Here is a 19,368-nt window from a genome sequence, read left to right as displayed (position 1 = left end):
ACTATGGTCAACAGAAGAAAGCAGAGACCAGTAACAGACAGAGATTTCTGACATTGCTTAATTGATTGTATTCAGGTCTGTCCATGGATTGTCAATGTATATTATTCAGTGTATAGGCAAATAGAGAAAGGAGGAGGGGGAGAGAGACAGAGATTCATAGACATAGCTGTTTTGTATCAACCAGTTTGAGTTCCTTTCATTAGCAGCTGAAGGTCCTTATTCATTCAACTGCATTAAACTTTTACACCTCCAAGAGTACTTAATCAAAAGATGATGAACTATTTGTTCATCCATTCCTTTATTCCATTATCTAACATATGTTAAAGATTAGTCAATTGGTCACAAGCTAAAACTGGTCTGGCAAACTGGATCCTTTTCAGGGTGACCTTGGTGAAGAGAGTGGAGTCCTGAGTCTCCGGGGTTTTTGTGGGTAGCTGGTTGGTTACCTAATGCTACATGCAGCTGAAACAGCATCACAGCCTCTTTTCAATACTGGCATATTCCTTCAAAACAGTCAGGTTTTCTTCATGCTCCCTCTCTGGAGAAAGGAGGAACACAGTGTAAAATTCAAGCTGGACTACAAAGGAATTGGAAGAATGATTCTGACTCTTTTCTTCAACCTTGCAGCTGTGAAGAAACAGTGTTTTCCTTCAACCTGTTAACGGAGCCTGAATGAAAGAAAGTCTTCCTGGCCTGGTGATGACTGTTCCACCTGAAACACAAACGGATTTCTTTAATCCCCAGTGTGAAGTCCTAGTCTCAACGATAGCGATGCATCGCTGAGTCACAGTGTTTCGAGAAGACAGAGCATTGAACACCCAGGCTGTAGCACCAACAAGGAACAGGGTCCTGGGTTCGCTTCATGGATTCCCCACCAGGAGTCACCAATAACAATGCCTGGGAATAGGGTCTCTATGTTCTCACAAAACAGATCAAATATGTGATTAACAGCGAACTGGTGAGACCTTTGATACCATCACACATGCTCCTTCAGTGTCACATTCTTGTCATTTTTATTGCTCCTTCATCTGCTACTGTAAGGTATGTAAGATAGAGTTTTATTTCTACATTCACATCCCATCTATTCCATTCCTTTTTCTAGTAAGGAAGAATGGCATATTTCCCCCTTTCACCACACACACCCACAGCCAAGCTCACATTCTCAAAACTCTTGCCTAGATATGTGCATGCATATATAAACAACCCAAAGACATATATAAATAAATCCATGTATTGTTTAGGGGGTATACATCTCTGTGAAGAGATTAGATAGGTAGATAGACAGATAGTATATAGATCTCAAAATAACTGACACACATATCTCCCAAACTCTGCTAAAATACAAAACTTATTATAGTATCAGTCTTCACTAGATTACAAGATTTAGAAGCTACATTCAATTTAAAAATAGTTTTTGAAAAAATGTATATATCAAATATTCATACTATTCTGGAGTTAGAAAAACTGTAATGAGGTGATAAAAACTGAGGTACCAGTGGTGAGATAAGGCCTTTTAGTCTGGAAAACTACTTTTTGAAGTCAGAGTAGATAGAGTATGGCCTAAGAGACCTCCAGAAAAACGACTGCTCCAACTACCAAATCGTATGTTGAGATACTGAAATAAATCTGAATAAGGAGCAACTCTAAAGATTAGGATTTATTTGGACGAGTATCTTTCAGCAGGAGTGTGTGAAGGGGGGAGAGAGTACGTTAAGAAAGGGGTAGTCAGGCCCCCCGTTCCTAGCGAAGCTTCCTGTACTCTCTCAACAGAACGTTTAAGCAAGAGCTATTCAAGGAGAACAGGCCAACGACCCACTCCATCCCTCCGGAGTCGGGGAGGAGACCCTGGGTTTCCATTCAAGTCAGGGAAGGATGTCCTTATTATGTAGGTGGCACATCATGATGCCCAGTGCACTTCCCAGGAGATATCTAATTCATGCTCGGGGCTCCCCTTCTGGAAGCACAAACGTTATCTTCCCAGGATAAACCAGAGGGCAGGCACTGCTCAGGTATCACTGCTCTGCTTTCAGGAAGAGGAAATGAAGTGCAGACCTGTGAAACCTCTTGATATTCTTCCTCCCCAAAGGAGTTGCTGCCTGCCTCTGCCTCCTTGTCCCCTGGCAGAAGGAGATGAGCTGAAAATTCCTAACTAGAGAATTACCAGATGGGAAAGCTCCTGGTAAATTACCAGATGGGATAGCTCCAGATGGGGAGCTTCCCTGGTGGCTCAGACAGTAAAATCGTCTGCTTGCAATGCTGGAGACCTGGTTTCAATATCTGGGTCAGGAAGATTCCTTGGAGAAGGAAAATCCTGGAAAATTCCATGGATGGAGGAACCTCACAGGCTACAGTCCATGGGGTCACAAAGAGTCTGACACAACTAAGCAACTTTGCTTTCACTTTCAAAGCTCCTGTCGCTGGAACAGACACATATTTTTAAATGTTTCAATAATTATCTCTTCTAGTCCAGTGTTTTCAAAATTGGTTGACCAGTCAAATTTGGACCAAGCTGAAAGGTTGTTTCAGGGTCTCCATACAATTTCAGGTCTTCTGTAACTTACAGGATGTATATTTCCAGTGATACTACTTTGATTCTAGCCACCTGAAATGAATTTTTACTTACATTTGAGAACTGTGAAAACTTAGGAATAATAAAAAGGCTATCACTTTATATAAACTCAATCTGATTAGCTAAATGCCAGTCCAGTTCTGAGGTCAGCTGTAGGGATATATGGGTGTGGATCTGGGCCCCACAGGTTGACCAGTATCCCTGGGGAGTTGTCAACAGAGCAAATTGTTTTAAATAAGTTTTCTTAAAAAAAAGAAAAAAAAGTCCATCAAGTGACACAAACTCAAGCTGATCAAAGTCTTCTGCCCTCAGATCCACTCTCCGTCTGCAACGGTGTGGAGGTTGGGAAATGGCACCCTGTGTCTTCAGGCTGACTTCAGACTCTCAGCCCATCGTGTCCTGCAATGGCTTCCTTTGCTGCTACTATGATCCTTGCTGCTACTTTCAAAGACATGGCTCCAGCAGCTTCATCACTAGAAGCAATGTGCTCTTCACATTTTAGTGTCCTGGACAGGGGTGTTGTCCTGAGAGCAAAAGAGGAAGGAATAAATTAGGAGGAGAGTAGGGAAATCTGGACACTCAGCTTGTCTTCCTGGGGATGCTAAGTCAGGTAACCATAGTAATAGTGATAATAATACTATGTGACTGACATAGTTTTTCATACTCATCAACACATTTATTCCTCACAAAAGCAATATGAGTTTGGTACTTCTATTTACTCTGTTTTATAGGTGGGTTAATTAAGGCACAGAGAGGTCAAGTGACTTCCCCTAGGTCATAGAGCTAGCAAGTGGGGGAGTCAGGATTTAAACCCCGGGATCAGAGCTTGGGCTCTCAACAAGAACACTGCCTTTTCCTTGATGCTTGGCCTCCCATGTCCTCGCTGCCCTAGCTTCTCCCCTCATCACTCATTCCCTTTAATTTCATCATCCGGAAACACTGCTGAAGAATCAAAGAGAAAGAAGAAAAGTTCCTCATGAGCAGGAATGTATATGGGTAAAAAGGAGTTTCAGGTTCAGTTGAAAGTAACTGAAGAAACAAAGTAAGCAGCAGCCTGGTTTGGGGAGTGTGGAAGGAGGGGCTGCTGGGCCTGTGGGGCGCAGCTGGGACCATGTGAGAGCCTGGCTGGTGCTAAGCAGTCAGGAGAGGCCAGGAGGTGATGGGGAGGACCAGGTGCAGGCGTCATGATGCTGCCCAGAGGCTGAGAAGGGGCCAGGGCAGCCCAGCCAGCCAGAGGTCAAAGAATGGACGTGGTTTCTAGGGTGGGTTGCCAGCATCAGCTATTTCAGAGAGGTGAGGATGACAAGAGCAGAGACATGTCAGGTCTTTGGTGGATGGGAGGGCATGAAGGAGCTTCAAAGTCATTGGTAAGCGTGAGGGTCAGAAAGCAGAGTTGAGAGATTTATCTTTAGGATTAGAGATAAATGTTTGTAGGCAGAAAGGGGCGAGCTAGTGAGGTGCTAGAAATACAGACGGGTAACCGAACAGGAAAATCTTGGGCTAACCCCCTTGCTTAAAAGGCACACGTATGCTCTACAAATATCTTGTAGAAAAGTCCAGAAAATGATTGATACAGCAAACAAGAGGGGTAATCTTATCAAGGATAAAGGGCCTCTCCTCGGATTCACAGGGAAAAGAGACTCTTTGAGGGTGTGAGGCAGGTGACGAACAGGCCGGTCTTCCTTTTGGGTAAACAGGAGATGAGGTCATTTGCGAAGCAGGAGAGGAAGAGGCAGGCAGTGAGCTGGGGGGATGGGGATGAAAATAGGATGACAGAGAAGCCGTGAAGGGTGTCCCTGCAGAGGATGGACATGGTTCAGCCAGGTTGGCAAGAGTTTATAACAGATCCAGGCAGCATGGTTTTGTGCATTCCACCAATGACATTCAGGAGGTGGGTGTGAGAGTGACTGGACTTTGGGGATTAATACAGAAAACCAGAGCAGGTCCATGGTGAAACCAAGATTAAGGTGCAGAAGGACAACAAAAACATACAGAAGGACAGCTCATAAGTGACTGTCTCCAAGGGACAGGAATCATCCAAAGTCACAGAGCTCAAGTTGACACAAAGGATATCAGCTCTACTCATCAGAATAAACTGCTTCACAAAAGAACCTCTGTATAAATCCAGATAATTTATTTTGGTCTTCTCAAGCCTGGTCAAGGTTGGAACCAAAATACCTCAGGCAGTGGTGCCACAGGATTTCCCGGTGAGGACAATTATGATGTAGGCCCCTTGGGCACAGGCTTCCCCAGGGATACCATACCTGTCCCAGGTCTTTCCTGGATCAGGCAGAGGCAGCACACAATAAAGAAACACTGTTCTAGTACCACCCCCACCCCTGACCTCCACATCTAACCCCCATCTTCTTTGATTGGTAGAAATATATTGATCAGATCAACTACATAAGAATATACTCAATGTCAAAGACTGTCAAGAGGAAGGGATAAGTGTATGCAGGAATTAAAAAAATATATCTTTGTCCAAAATAACTGCAACTCAGCCCATCAAACCCAAATAGGACTGAAAATATGAACACTGAGTGATTTATGGTGATTTTGTCTACTAGAAGAGAAGGCACAAAGAGAAAGATGAGGGCAGAGATTCAAAATTCATTCTCACAGATCACAAAAATTTACTGTATAGCACAAGGAACTATATTTGCTATCTTGTAATAACCTATAATAGAGAAGAATGAAAAAAAGAACACAGATGTATATACATATATATGTATAATCAAATCACTTTGCTGCACATCTGAAACTAACACAATATTGTAAATCAATGAAAAAAATCCATTCTCCATACTCCCATGTTGCTAGAATCTTGAAAATGAGAATTTATTCTGTGTACTATGTAATAAAAATTAGACAGCTTACCCAGTAATTTTAGATACAGGTCAGTTGGAAAATGATTCTAACATTTATTAATTTAGTTCATTAATTTATTAATTGACATTAATAAAATAGGCAAAGTAGGAGAAAGTCTTTGCTATGTCTTCCAGCTTCTATTTTACAATTACACTAGGAATCTGTAGACCATACCTTTTGTTTACCTTACCAAATTTTGCCAATTCTTAAAGAAGAGTAGATAAACTGAAAAGTCCCAGTGAATAGCATATTATTATTGGTTTGATTCAAGGGAAAAAGGGGAAGTTTGGATGAACAGTTTCTGGAAAAGACATTATTTTCCCCTGAGTCTTTTTGCTGTTCACTTGGCACCTCACACACATACCCGTATTTATCCCTGTATATTAAAGAATTTAACATACTAAATCCTCAAGAATTTTTTCAAGAAGTTATCATTCTTCAATTAAAATCTCCCTGGGAGTGGATGTGTGTTTGTTGCCAACACACACACACACACACACACACACACACTGTAACTAGTACAGTGTTCTGCACATAGTAAGGATATGACACATGCAATTAAGTAAGAAATGAGATGCTGTTACGCTCTTGTAAAGAGGTAGCACCTCGCATTTAAGTAATAAAAAAATGAAAATCTTGAAAATCAAAAAATCAAAAATTTTAAAGTATTGCTATTGAGGAAAGAACATTCAAAAGTTACATTAGGACCTGAACACTAACAATTTGGAGTATAAAAACACAACCACAAAGAAGCGGGGCTGGAAGGGTGTACACACGCCAGGCCTTATGTAATCTGGGCACAGTCCTAAACGACAGCTCTCAGATGGCATTTGAGAGCTACAGGCTCTCAGTCTGTTCAACCAATTTTGTGCTTATAAATTACTTCACCTATTTGCTTCAAGGATCTAGATATTAACCACTGAAAAAACCAAACCAAACCAAAAACACTGGCAGGGTTGGGGTACAGCGAGGGTGAGAGTCAGGGAAAGCTTGGCAGGGGCCCCCATGCAGAGAAGGGCCTCACAGAGGGTTTGGAATCTGTGTTTTGAGTGCCCTGGAAGCCATGCAACAAGGGGGAGCAGAGGTGAGTGAGTTGTCTTCCTCCAAAGATATGTCCAATCCTAACCCCCAGTACGTGTGCATGTGACCTTATTTGGAAAGGGGATCTTTGTAGACATACTTAAGGATCTCAAGATGAGACCATTCTAGACTTAGGGTGGGCCGACATCCAATGACTGGGGTCCTTATAAGAGAGAGGAGAGGGAGTTTTGAGGCACACAGAGACAGACCATGTGAAGACAGAGTCAGAGGTTGGGGTGATAAGTCTTCAAACCTGGGAATGCCAAGAATTGCTGACAACCATCAGAAGCTGGAAAAGGCAAGACAGGATTCTCAGGGTTGCCAGCAGTCAGCAGAAGTTAGGAGAAAGGCATGGAGCAGACTCATCCTCCAAGCCTCCATAAGGAAGCAACCCAACCAACACCTTGCATTTGGAGTTCTGGCCTCCAGAACTGTGGGACAACACATTTGTATTGTTTTTAAGCTGCCAATTTGTGGTAATTTGTTATGGCAGCCCTAAAGACATGAGTAATTTTAGAAATTACTAAAATCTAGAGTAAACACACAAGCACACCTCTTTGGTTGCTGTACAGAGAATGGACTATGTAGGCGGAAAAAAAGGAAGCAGGAAGTCAGATAAGAGGCTAATGCAGTCGGAGGCTGATGGTGGCTTGAGTGAATGAATGAACTGATACAAAGGGAAGGGGGAAACACTGGAGGGTGACTTTGTTGATGAGATTGTCGGGGTGGTGGTAGGGGATGGAACACAGAACTCTTCTTGTGGAAGGCTGGTCTTGCTCCTGAGGCATAGGTAGGTGAGGTTAAGGTACGCTTCCTGGGAGTGGTGGAAGGAGCTAGGTGAATAAATGCAGGCCCAGCAGGAACGAAGGGACTGAGGCACTCCCCCTACCCATGTGCAGTAGGAATCTAACCCCTGTGCGTGAATAGGTGGAACATAAAGTGTAGTAAAGCCGCTCAGTCGTGTCCGACTCTTTGCGACCCCATGGCCTGTGGCCTACCAGGCTCCTCCGTCCATGGGATTTTCCAGGCAAGAGTACTGGAGCGGGTTGCCATTTCCTTCTCCAGGGCATCTTCCTGACCCAGGGATCCAACCCAGGTCTCCTGCATTACAGGCAGACGCTTTTACTGTCTGAGCCATCAGGGAAGTCACATAGATGGAACATAAAGCCCCCTCTATTCATTTTGTGTGCTTTCTTTTTTAAAAATTATTTCATTTTATTTTTAATTGGAGTATAGCTTATATTAAAATTTTTTATTCTATTTTTTTATTGTAGTCACAAAACCTCCTTTAAAGGCCCAAATCAAAAGCTACCCTCACCCTGAAGCTCCACTGGCACTCTCCACATACAAATTGTTTTCCCCAACTTGTGCTCCAGGCTTCCCTAGGAGAAGCCCTGCCTTCTTTACTGCACCCTAAGGAATTGCTGGTCTCAGGTGCTAGACTGTGAGTTTGCTATGGAAGGAGAACCTCCTTTGCTCTTGGAATCCACCACAGCAGGGAGCCCAGGCCCGGACACTACATCAGGAGGCCTTGATGTGTGGGTCTCAGTCATACCTAGAAAGATGCCAGGACTGCGAGGCAGTGAGAGGCAGAGCATAAGACACACTTCCCTTTCTGTTGCTCCCCATCAGTGACAGCCTGTCTCAATCCAGCACCTGTGCTACTGCACACCTGGCTGACTGGTGACAGATATAAGGGGTAGGGCATGGGGAAAAGGGTGAGCTGGCCCTGCCCTGTCCTGGGGGTTGGGAGTGGGGTGGGAGGGACAAGCCGAGCTGCCCACCTCTGTCCTGGGGACCTCGCTGCTGGTGTCCGGCTGGGCGTGGGCTCCAGAGTTGGGGCTGCAGCCTGGCTTGAGGCTGGCCCCTTCATCTTGCTTTTCCTCGCTGGTCCCCTGCTCTGGGCTGTGGCCGCCCGCCCCTCCTCCAGGAGGGGGTTGAGGGGCTCCTCCTCCACGGCTCCCTCCTCCAGCTCCTTTGTGTCTTGGCTGCTTTGTCTGGGCTCCTCCTCTTCACTGGCCACCCTCTCCTTCACCTCTGTAGGCTCTTCCGCCTGCTCTCCAGCCGGTCTCTCCTCTTTGGGGCTCCCACACCCATCCTCCACCTCTGAGCTGGAGGCTCGGGCTGGATGCTGGCCAGCCCCCTCCTCAGAGCCCCCCGCAATCTTCTCCGGCTCCTGGGCTTCCCCCACGGCCCTGCTCTTCTCCTCCAGCTTCTCTGTCCTGCTGGACGTCCTCCTCAGAGGAGGGGATCCTGGGGCTTTGCTCTTGGCTGGGAACACCTCGTCCCCACTTTCCTCCTTGGCACCATTCTCCTGGGAAGGCTCCACGGCCCTGAACTCCCCCAGTTCCCCACAGTCTGACTGGGACCTTCGGAATCTCCGGGAGGGAGGGCGCCTTTTTATGGAGCCCCTTGTCCGCACCTGGAAGAAAGTGTTAAGGAATGGACATCTGTGAAAACGGCCAAGGCGAGGACGCATGTTCTTTCAATGCCAGTTTCACAAGCCCCACCTGAGGATCATTTGATTTTCCATGAGGATATAGCTATTTATTATAGGTAGAGCCCTATGGGATTATGGTATTATACAGTAACCTGCAGAATTGTTCGGAGAAGGCAATGGCACCCCACTCCAGTACTCTTGCCTGGAAAATCCCATGGATGGAGAAGCCTGGTAGGCTGTAGTCCATGGGGTCGCTAAGAGTCGGACACGACTGAGCGACTTCCCTTTCACTTTTCACTTTTATGCATTGGAGAAGGAAATGGCAACCCACTCCAGTGTTCTTGCCTGGAGAATCCCAGGGACGGTGTTCTTGCCTGGAGAATCCCAGGGACGGTGGAGCCTGATGGGCTGCCGTCTATGGGGTCACACAGATCGGACACGACTGAAGTGACTTAGCAGCAGCAGCAGCAGAATTTTTTCTGTGTGGATGAAGATAAAAATGCTTTCTATCCAATAAGAAAAGATACCCTAAGATTTTATTGGTCTGTAAAACATCAGTTTGGTGTCTAACTTAGCAATTTTATTCTCACATTTGTTCTATTTAATTGCCTATAAATAACCAGTTCTTTGAATGAGCTTTACCACCTTATAGATTTCCTCATAAATTAACAAGCTGAACAAAATCTCTATTCATATTAGTCATGTTTTAACATTTTGAGGATGCTACTTTGACAAAGGTAAGTGGAAAGTGTGTGAGACTCAGAACTAGGCCTCACCTTCGTCCACTGGACTTCATCAGAAGTTCAGTGGGCATGTTTATATCAGATGCCCTACTTTATTCACATGATCTGTCCTTTAAAAATTAATGTGCAAAGTAGGGACTTTTCTGATAACCCAGCAGTTAAGAGTGCCCCCTGCCAGTGATCCCTGGCTGGGAAACTAAGATGCCACACGCCACGTAACATTTTGCATTTGTCAATCCTAGTTTCGTCTCAGTGGTTTAGAATGCTATGCTGTGCTATGCTAAGTCACTTCAGTCGTGTCCGACTCTGTGACCCCATAGACGGCAGCCCACCAGGCTCCCCTGTCCCTGGGATTCTCCAGGCAAGAACACTGGAGTGGGTTGCCATTTCCTTCTCCAACGCATGAAAGTGAAAAGTGAAAGTGAAGTTGCTCAGTCGTGTCCGACTCTTAGCAACCCCACGGACTGCAGCCTACCAGGCTCCTCCGTCCATGGGATTTTCCAGGCAAGAGTACTGGAGTGGGGTGCCATTGCCTTCTCCGGGTTTAGAATGAGTGCTTGGTTTTAAAAGAGCTTCCCAGAAACTTTGCTGAGACCACAGAGAGGCTAGCCTGCATGCCATCAAGGCCTCAGTCCTCATGGCCTGCAGGGTTCAGAAATAATCCCATCTGCTCCCTTACTGCTGTCACAAGACCCAATATTAGGGCTCTCCTGGGGTTCCTCTCTGCGCCCAGGGGTCTCTCCATTGTTCTGGGCTGAAGGATCCCTATTCTGCCCCCAGCCAGCAGGCTCAAGCCCACCCCATCACCTCTTTGTTTCCTTGGGCTCTACCTGTTTCTGCATATTTGATCTCTTTTTCTTAGATGGATTCTCTGGAAGGGTCCAGAAGATCCTGGTCTCACCATCCATAATTCTAAAGTCACATACATTTATTAATACCATTTCCTGGCATTGGAGCCCTTTAACTCTTAGCCTCTCCCTGGCTCTGGCCCAAATTTTCTGGGTGTATTGTTGGAGTGTATTGGATTGTATGCACCTCTGATTCCCTGATTCTTACCTCCTTCCAGTAGGGCAGGGATCTGATGAAATTACACACTGAGTACCAGGCAGCATCCACAGAAACAAGCCTTGTTACACATCTTTTTGCAAAGGAAACAGTTTGGATGTGTGCTGGGGTGTGTGAGCAGGCTAAGTCGTTTCAGTCGTGTCTGACTCTTGTGACCCTATAGACTGTAGCCCTCCAGGCTCCTCTGCCTATGGATTCTCCAGGCAACAATACTAGGGTGGGTTGCCATGTTCTCTTCCAGGGGATCTTCCTGACCTAGGGATCGATTCCGCATCTCTTACGTCTCCTGCATTGGCAAGCAGGTTCTTTACCACTAGCGTCACCTGGGAGGCCCTTTAACTAGGGCAAGATGTAGCAAAAATGATTTGAGCCTACTCGGGTCACTTGGGAGTATTCGAATCAAGTCAGGACAGGTCAACCTAGTGACCCTGTCCTCCTTTTTGCTGAGTCACTGCTTTTGACATATGTCTCAGCTGGGGTCAGTTGTGAATTCCCCCCTCTCTCTCCACAAAGGATGGAGAACTTGCTCCCTCCCCATGCCTGCCTTTCAGGTGAGGGGAGCAAGTTGCAGGGAGAGGGGATGAGAGAGACAGGCTAGGTAGAGGGTGATCTTAGTTCAGGGATCACTTGTCAGAAAGAGGAGACATATCTTTTGTTAAAAAGCACTCTGACCACAGCTAAGGTGTGTCCTCCTTTTTCCAGGACAACAGCAGGGTAGAGATAATTCAGTTTTGCCCAGCACCCACGTTTCCACAGACATTATAAACAAAGACATTACAATACTTAGGACCCAGACAGTACCTTATTGTAACAGGGCAGATGACTGCCTTCAGGAGGCTGGTCAAAGCTGACGGGCACCTCCTCTGGTTCGCTGGGCCGAGATCGCACTCCAGGGCTGCTGGGGGTGGAAGGCGGGCTGTGAAATGGTGACACCATGGCCTTGAATCCAGGACTCTTGGGAGAGGCCCCAGGAAGCAGGGCTGCTGGATCAAAGACTAAATTGGCCTGTTGGGAAAGATGAGGAATTTCAGGTAAGGACAGAGAGAAGATGGAAGTTCCTACTCTAGCATGTTGATTTCCTGGCCTTAGAACTGACTGAGACTAGGTACCATGAGGCTTTTCTTACTTCCTAACCAATTATCCATTGTCACAGCACGTCCTGCTCCTGGAAGACCTGCTTACTCTCTCTACCTTTTGCTACCTGGCTTACTCCAGCCTGCGTTCCAGAATGCCCAGGAAGTACTGATTTGATCTAAGAAAAATGCATGGAACAGTCCCAATTTATAGACAAAGAGGCCAAAATAGCAACTGCCAGGACTTGCAGGCACCAGGACCTCACACTAAGTCAGCACCTTCACCATCCTTCTCATCAGAGTCAGGAGCAGTTACCACTTACAGGATGTCTCCTCTTTGCTGGGCATGTGCAGTTTCCCCCTCTACCCTACACATTCAGTTTTGTTCCCAAGGCACAAATTAGCAAAGTGTTTAAGGAATCTGCTCTGGGATTCAAGCCCGGTCTCTTTGTCCCTCAGCCTCCAAGTAAGTACAGGGTCTTCCTCAGTAGACAACCAGAATGATGGACAGAGCAGGCCACCAAGCCCCTCCAGGGGGAGCTGGCAGTGCAGATGCAAGTGTGTGCCCCAACCTGGGCATCACAGTGCAGTTGAAACCAGACTACGATGAACCCTGAGGGCAAGCAAAGAGGAGGGGTTACCCAAAGGTAACCAGGGCCTAAGGGAGTCATGAGGTTGGTTGGGGGAGGAGGCAGGTGGTCCTAGATCTATCCGACTGCCTCAGAGAAAGTGCAGGAGGGATTGAATGTGAGTGCCCTGAGTCCTCTAGGATCATCTAGGGGAACGGCTCCTCCAGCTCTACCCTCTACGTTTCCAAATCATTGCCCAGCTGCATCGGCCACAGCAGGAAAGCCTGCAGCGAGGTCTGCTGGGAAGGGACCAGGCTTGAGGGCAGACGATGCTCTCCACGCAGACACATCTGACTCCAGATATCTACTCTTTCACCTGATAGCTGTGTGACCTACAGGGAGTTCAGTAGCATTTCCGTATCTTGGATTCTTTATTTGCTCAATTGACTGAGCCTGACCTTCAGAGTCTCTTATGCTCTGGTCCCATTACTCTCTCCTGTCATTATCTGACCCACACCCTCTCCCTCCAGACTTTCCTCGGTGTTACCCTCCTGTCAGCCAAGGCTCTGTCATCCTGAAGAGCTCCTACATGGTACTTTCGGACTTGCAAAGTATAGAACATTATACATGTTTAAGATGACATTAGTACTTCTATTGTGATTTTAAGGAAGAATTTATAATATAGACAAGATTGTGTCATGGTAAAATTAAAAATATAAAAGTTAAATAGTAACACTGTGAGCCCATGCCATGTCTAAAAGCAGCATATGGCAGGTACCAAGGGACAGGTTTGGACCCCACAGGCTGAGGGAGCTGATGTACTGGGACGGCTCGGAGGGCTTCCTGGCAGTGGGGAGGTTAACTGGGCATTAAAAGAGGTCTTCTTCCCCTTTCAATGTCAAGCTGGGAAATTCTCTCTGTAAGACTGCTCACAGGCTTCGCTGGTGGCTCAGTGGTAAAGAATCCACCTGCCAATGCAGGAGACACAGATACGATCCCTGATCCAGGAAGATCCCATATGCCAGGGAGTAACTAAGTCCGTGCATCACAACTATTGAGCATGTGCTCTAGAGCTGGGCAATTGCAATTACTGAGCACAGCTAGCTGATCCTCAAGCCCTAGAGCCTGTGCTCCACAGCAAGAGAAGCCACCTTGAAGACCCAGCACAGCCAAAAATAAATCAATAAAATTATATATTAAAAAATACTGTTCACAAATAAAGTGGGTCTTCTAGCCAGTGGAAAAGTTCTTTTAAAAAAATATTTTATTTTTATTTAATTGGCTTCACTGGTTCTCAGTTGCAGCATGCAGAATCTTTAGTTGTAGCTTGCCAGATCTAGTTCTCTGAGCAGGGATCCCCTGCATTGGGAGTGCAGAGTCTTAGTCACTGGATCGCCAGGCAAGTCCCTTGAACTTTGAATTACGAACTTCTCCAATGAAGAAACATCATAGTTTCTATCTCATCCAATAGAATATTTAGAAGAAAAATTGATCTGATGATGCATTTCTTAGTTCTTTTCCTACATAGTTCCAACAAAGTAAGGTTCCTAAGGGATTCGGCCAAATTATATACTGTTACTGACATTCTTCATAAGATTAAACCATTGGAGATCAAAACCTCATTCTCAGGTTTCCATGTTTCCCTAAGACACTTGTTAATGACCAGAAAAGGGGAATAAGACCAAAATTTCAAGGTACATAGTCTTCGTGATAATTTCTAGCAGTTGACTGAGGGCTGTGGTGGGCTGCAGGGAGGCGGAAGTAGGTGTCCTGCATTACACCCTTGACATCAAGGAGGGGGGTCTGAGTTCAGGGGTACCTTGTGAGAGATCCCTGTGAGGTACATGAGAGCCCTGCAGCCTTCTATAGTGATGGGCAGCCCACCCCTTCCCTGCAACTGAGATGGAATCAGGGCTTTTCATGATGAGTTAAACTTCAGAAAGACTCTTTCTGATCCTTCACCAGGTAGGCTCATGACCCCAAACCAGAGGTGCTTTCCTTAACCCCAAATCAGGCTGGGGGCCAAATCTCTGGGCTCTCCCGTAGCTGGGAACTACAGAGGCTGTGACTACTTGTCCTGACACATCCCTAAGAATGGCTCCACAACAAGGTTGATGAACCAATTTCATTACTTGGACCCAGACAGGAGAATCCAGTGCAGGAGAGCCTTGCTGAGACTGCAGTGAAAGCTTGAGCATCTTCTACAGGCCTGACCCAGACATATTATGCTTGCTCCTCCTCTGCATTTCAGTTCACACTGTTCCCACACCAGGAGACCCTCCCTCCCTCCTTTCCAGCCACCCTTCTTAAGGACCAACTCAGGGAATAGGTGTTTCATAAAGCATTCGTCAATTATTCCTGACCACTTGACTTTCTTCTTGCTCTATAATTCTAGAGCAGTGGATCTCACCTAAGGCTGGGGGCAGGGGGATGATTTTGCTCCCATGAGACATTTGGCAATATCTGGGGGCATTTTTCTTTGTCAGTTTATTGAGTGCTGCTGGCATCCAGTGAAGAAGGACTGCTGCTAAAACACCTTGCAGTGTACAAGGCAGCTCCCTGAAACAAAATTACCCAGCCCAAATCATGCTGAGGTTAAAAAGTCCTGGTCTAGGGACTTCTTTGGTTGTCCAGGGGTTAAGAATCTGCCTTCCAAAGCAGGGAATGTAGGTTTGATCCCTAGTCAGGGAACTAAGATCCCACATGCCTCGGAGCAATTATGTCTATGAGCTGCAACTAGAGCAAGCCCATGCTGCAACGAAGACCCAGTGCAGCCAAATAATAATAATAAATTTAAAAAAGAAAAATCATACCAACTGTAAAAAAAAAAAAAAAAAAAAAAAAAAGTCCTGGTCTAAAGCAGTAGGAGTCGGATAGTTACCCACAATTTAGATCTCTGGTATTTACTCTCCCATATGTCTTTTATTGTATCATATGTGAAAATCTTGGCTCCCCTATTGGCTCAGATGGTAAAGAATCTGCCTGCAATGCAGGAGACCCAGGTTTGATCCCTGGGTGGGAAAGATTCCCTGTAGAAGGAAATAGCAACCCATTCCAGTATTCTTGCTTGGGAAATCCCATGGACAGAGAAGCCTGGTAGGGTAAAGTCCATGGAGCTGTAGAGAATCAGACACAACTGAGTGACTAACACTAACCCTTGAAAATCTTGTCTCCACAAGATTGTGAGATCAAGTGCAGTTATATGCCCCATTCACACTCCTAGGAAAGCCAGGGGGCACAGTGGTGAGGGCATGCCAGGTAACTGGCGACAAGGAAGGACAGGACGCTTTCCAAACAATGAATTTGGCCATAGTGGTGTGATGTCTAGCAACTGAATTTCAGCCCTGGATAAGGTTGAAGTGGTCTGTGGCTGCATTTACGCCTTGGAAAGGACTTGGCTATTCCTGGAGTGTTTCTTGCACTATCATGTCCTTTTCCCATAAGATATCCCATTCTCTTCAACCTCTGCTAGGTGCTGACATGAGTTCACATTTGATAGGGTCCTCATTTTAGTGGTTTGCCTTTAAGTAGAGCTTCCCATCGGAGAAAGCAATGGCACCCTACTCCAGTACTCTTGCCTGGAAAATCCCATGGACGGAGGAGCCTGGTAGGCTGCAGTCCATGGGGTCGCTAGGAGTCGGACATGACTGAGCGACTTCACTTTCACTTTCATGCGTTGGAGAAGGAAATGGCAACCCACTCCAGTGTTCTTGCCTGGAGAATCCCAGGGATGGAGGAGCCTGGTGGGCTGCCATCTATGGGGTCGCACAGAGTCGACACGCAGAGTCGACATGACTGAAGCGACTTAGCAGCAGCAGCAGCAGAGCTTCCCATCCTTCAGACATGCAAATGTTGGATAAGAGGTAGTGATAGGTAACCATTCTGGACTTACCTGAAGTTTCTCAATCAGAGGTGAGCTCTTCACTTTGACTTTAGGAGGGTGGTTTGCACTGGGCAGTGACTTCTATAAAAGCAAATGGACCAAAACAACCAAATGAGTAAGGTGAAGGGAAGTGGGGTTCTGGTTGGAGCCCAGAAGCCACAATTGGAATGAGAACAAAAAGTTGGTTTCATCACTTCACCGCTTAGCTGCAGGAGCTCACTTACCTCCTCGGGTACTAGGCACAGCAGGGGCCCCCTCCCCTCTCCCTCTTCTTGCCACTAACAAGACTACCTGACTCTATGCGCTGCAGCAAGCAGGACATCCAAACACAGGAGGCCTCCTGTTCCAGGAAGGATGCCTTCATGGTCATTATGAGGGAGCAGACTATGTCTGAGGGGGATAAGATCTTCAGCCCATGACCTTAACAATGTGGGAGAACAATTGGAGGGTTTTCAAACAGAAAGGGCAAGTGACTATCCATTCTGTTTGTCACAAATATCACAAGAAACCAGAGAGTTGGAGTGAAACCCGACAGAGGTATTATTGAAATCGTTTCCTTGAGCTAATAATATTTTGGGAAACCTCACCAATAGTGTTGTTTATAAACTATCATTTTCCAAAACACTGAATTTTCATTTTGATTAAGCAGACATTTATTGAGTACCCCCTACATTCTAGACATTGTGTTGGTTATATAAAAAAAGAACATGATTCTGTGAAAGTGAAAGTGTTAGTTGTTCAGTCATGTCCAACTTTTTGTGACTCTATGTACTGTATGTAGCCCACCAGGCTTCTCTGTCCAAGGGATTCTCCAGGCAAGAATACTGGAGTGGGTTGCCACTCCAGGGGATCTTCCCATCCCAGGGATTGAACCTGGGTCTCTTGCATTGCAGGAAAATTCTTTACCGTTGGAGTGTACCTGCCCTCTAAAAGCGGTCGATGTCTGAGACTTACATACACACGCACACACACACACACACACACACACACACACATATATATATACACATATGAATATATTTTCATGCATTGAAGAAGGAAATGGCAACCCACTCTGGTGTTCTTGCTTTGAGAATCCCAGGGACGGGGGAGCCTGGTGGGCTGCCATCTATGGGGTCACACAGAGTTGGACACGACTGAAGCGACTTAGCAGCAGCAGCATGCTATTAGTTAGAGATATTTTTGTGATGAATATATGTCAGGTTTCTTGTCTGTTATTGGATTTTACATTATCTAAAAAGATTGACTCCTGTTTTGTGTAAAGTCCTTACAGCTTGATTCTCGTTCCACAGGTGTATTGATCTTCAACGTGCAGGAATGATGACAGTGATGATGATGATGGTGGTGACGAAGAAAAGGAAATTGATGACTTCCATATTGTTGGACAGAGGCCAGAGCAGAAAAAAACACACAGGATTTTCCTACATTTGGGGACATTGCTTCTTGTACCTATACTCTAATTTACTTGAATTATAAGAAGAATAATACTGACTTCTTATAAACCTGAGATGTTTATTGAGGGAGATGACTTTAGTGATGGAAAGAGAGAGACTCACTCAACAGAACTCTCTGTGACCTTTTTTTTTAAGGCCCAGCACTGGGGGGCATGGTGCTGGAGTGGATCAGTCACTTGCTGGGACTCAGGAGGCCCCCTCCCAGCCCTTTCTGATGCTGGCTTTTTTCTGGGAGGGGAGCTGCACTGCAGGCAGGACCTTAGTTCCCTAACCAGGGATTGAACCCATGACCCCTGCACTGGGAGCTTGGAGTCTTAACCACTGGACCGCCCAAAAAGTCCCCAGTTGGCTTTGACAGGAGCTAGATGGATGCCCTGGCCTCAGCCTTCCCAGCCAAGACCCAAGCAGGCAAGTGGGTTGGAATAAGTGATTCTAAGGCCTCCTGCAGCTCTCAGGTGCCTCTGGCTCCTTGAGTTTGCATCATCAGACGTACTTCCAGAGTGGTCAGTCTTTCAAGGAGCCTTGTGGCCACTGTGAGAACAGATTTGGTTGTTCTTAATTTCTGGGCTTTACAGTGAAAATTCACATGAGCCAGTGTTTTTGAAGATGCCGTTCTAGAAACTGCAGCAACAATTGTGCGAACAAAACTCACTTTATGTAATAACTCCTCTCTTCCATAACTGATCATTATCTTCTGAAGAGAGTGAAATTCAATAAACACCACCCCTTCCTCGTAGGACAGTGCTGGGAACCCAGCTCATGCCCTACAAAATCCTTATTGATTTGAATTGACTTACTAAACAGGAAGAACCCAGGAGCCACCAGTGCAGTTCCTAGGAACGGCAGCAAGTGGCAGCATTTCCTTTACTGTTTAACTAGCAGCTCCAGACAAGTAGCTGCCTCTCGCACAGTTGGAGGGATCAAGTCAACCTGACATTTCTCTACGTGTACGTATGTCCATATAGGACATTCTAACAGTGACTAGAATAATGACCAGGTTTTTCAGTCCTTCTCTGGGCAAGTGAGGCAGTGGCTGCATTAAAACACAGTATTGGGTGGGTCCTCCAGAGAGGGGTAACTCCAATACACCCTGGGGGCAGGGGCTGGCCTCACCATCTCAGGCTCCCGTAGGCATAGGGAGGGGGCAGGAATGAAGAAGAGATAGCAAGACCCCTTCAGCACTGTGCACTGGAAACCGGGAGGTAGCCTGACTGGGGCCTTCCCTGCAGGTCCCCAAGGCTCCCAGCATTAGGGCTTCTGCAGGCTGTACCACGGGAGTATGGAAGGATGATGGACAACAGCCTCCATCTAACCCAGCCAAACAAAGCTGGCTGCTTGTTTTATTTTTGTGTGAATTTCAAGGCGACAAAGAATCTTTGATATCTGGAAGCAATGTCCTTCACATATGCAAGCAGCCTGTCACCCCCAGGACTTTCCTTCTAAGATCCAACCTCCCATTCATTCAGCCCTTGGCTGAACAGACCATAACTGCTGGTGGTGGCCCATGGAATGAAACATGTAAACTTATTTCTCCCAGAGCCACTGAACTAACCTGGCTCACTCCACTTTTATCCAGGGAATAAACATCCCCCTCCAGCCCCCATGACTGGTTAGTGCTCTTGTC

The 19,368-nt window shown here is 46.2% G+C and overlaps 1 protein-coding gene across 1 annotated transcript in view; it reads right to left on the bottom strand.

Moving 5' to 3' along the window:
- Nucleotides 1-996: 996 nt before the first annotated feature.
- Nucleotides 997-19,368, bottom strand: part of RCSD1 (RCSD domain containing 1) — a 40,942-nt gene continuing 22,570 nt past the window's right edge. Inside the window, 5 exon segments of the mRNA XM_070366860.1 lie at nt 997-3,093; nt 8,302-8,462; nt 8,465-8,939; nt 11,567-11,770; nt 16,300-16,371. Of these exon segments, the coding sequence (XP_070222961.1) occupies nt 3,061-3,093; nt 8,302-8,462; nt 8,465-8,939; nt 11,567-11,770; nt 16,300-16,371 (945 nt within the window). The 3' untranslated portion in view covers nt 997-3,060.

The sequence above is a fragment of the Bos mutus genome, chromosome 3, assembly GCF_027580195.1.
Source record: "Bos mutus isolate GX-2022 chromosome 3, NWIPB_WYAK_1.1, whole genome shotgun sequence".
Lineage (NCBI taxonomy): Eukaryota > Metazoa > Chordata > Mammalia > Artiodactyla > Bovidae > Bos > Bos mutus.
The sequence above is the reverse complement of the archived record's forward strand: the minus strand, read 5'-3'. Positions and strand labels throughout refer to the sequence as shown.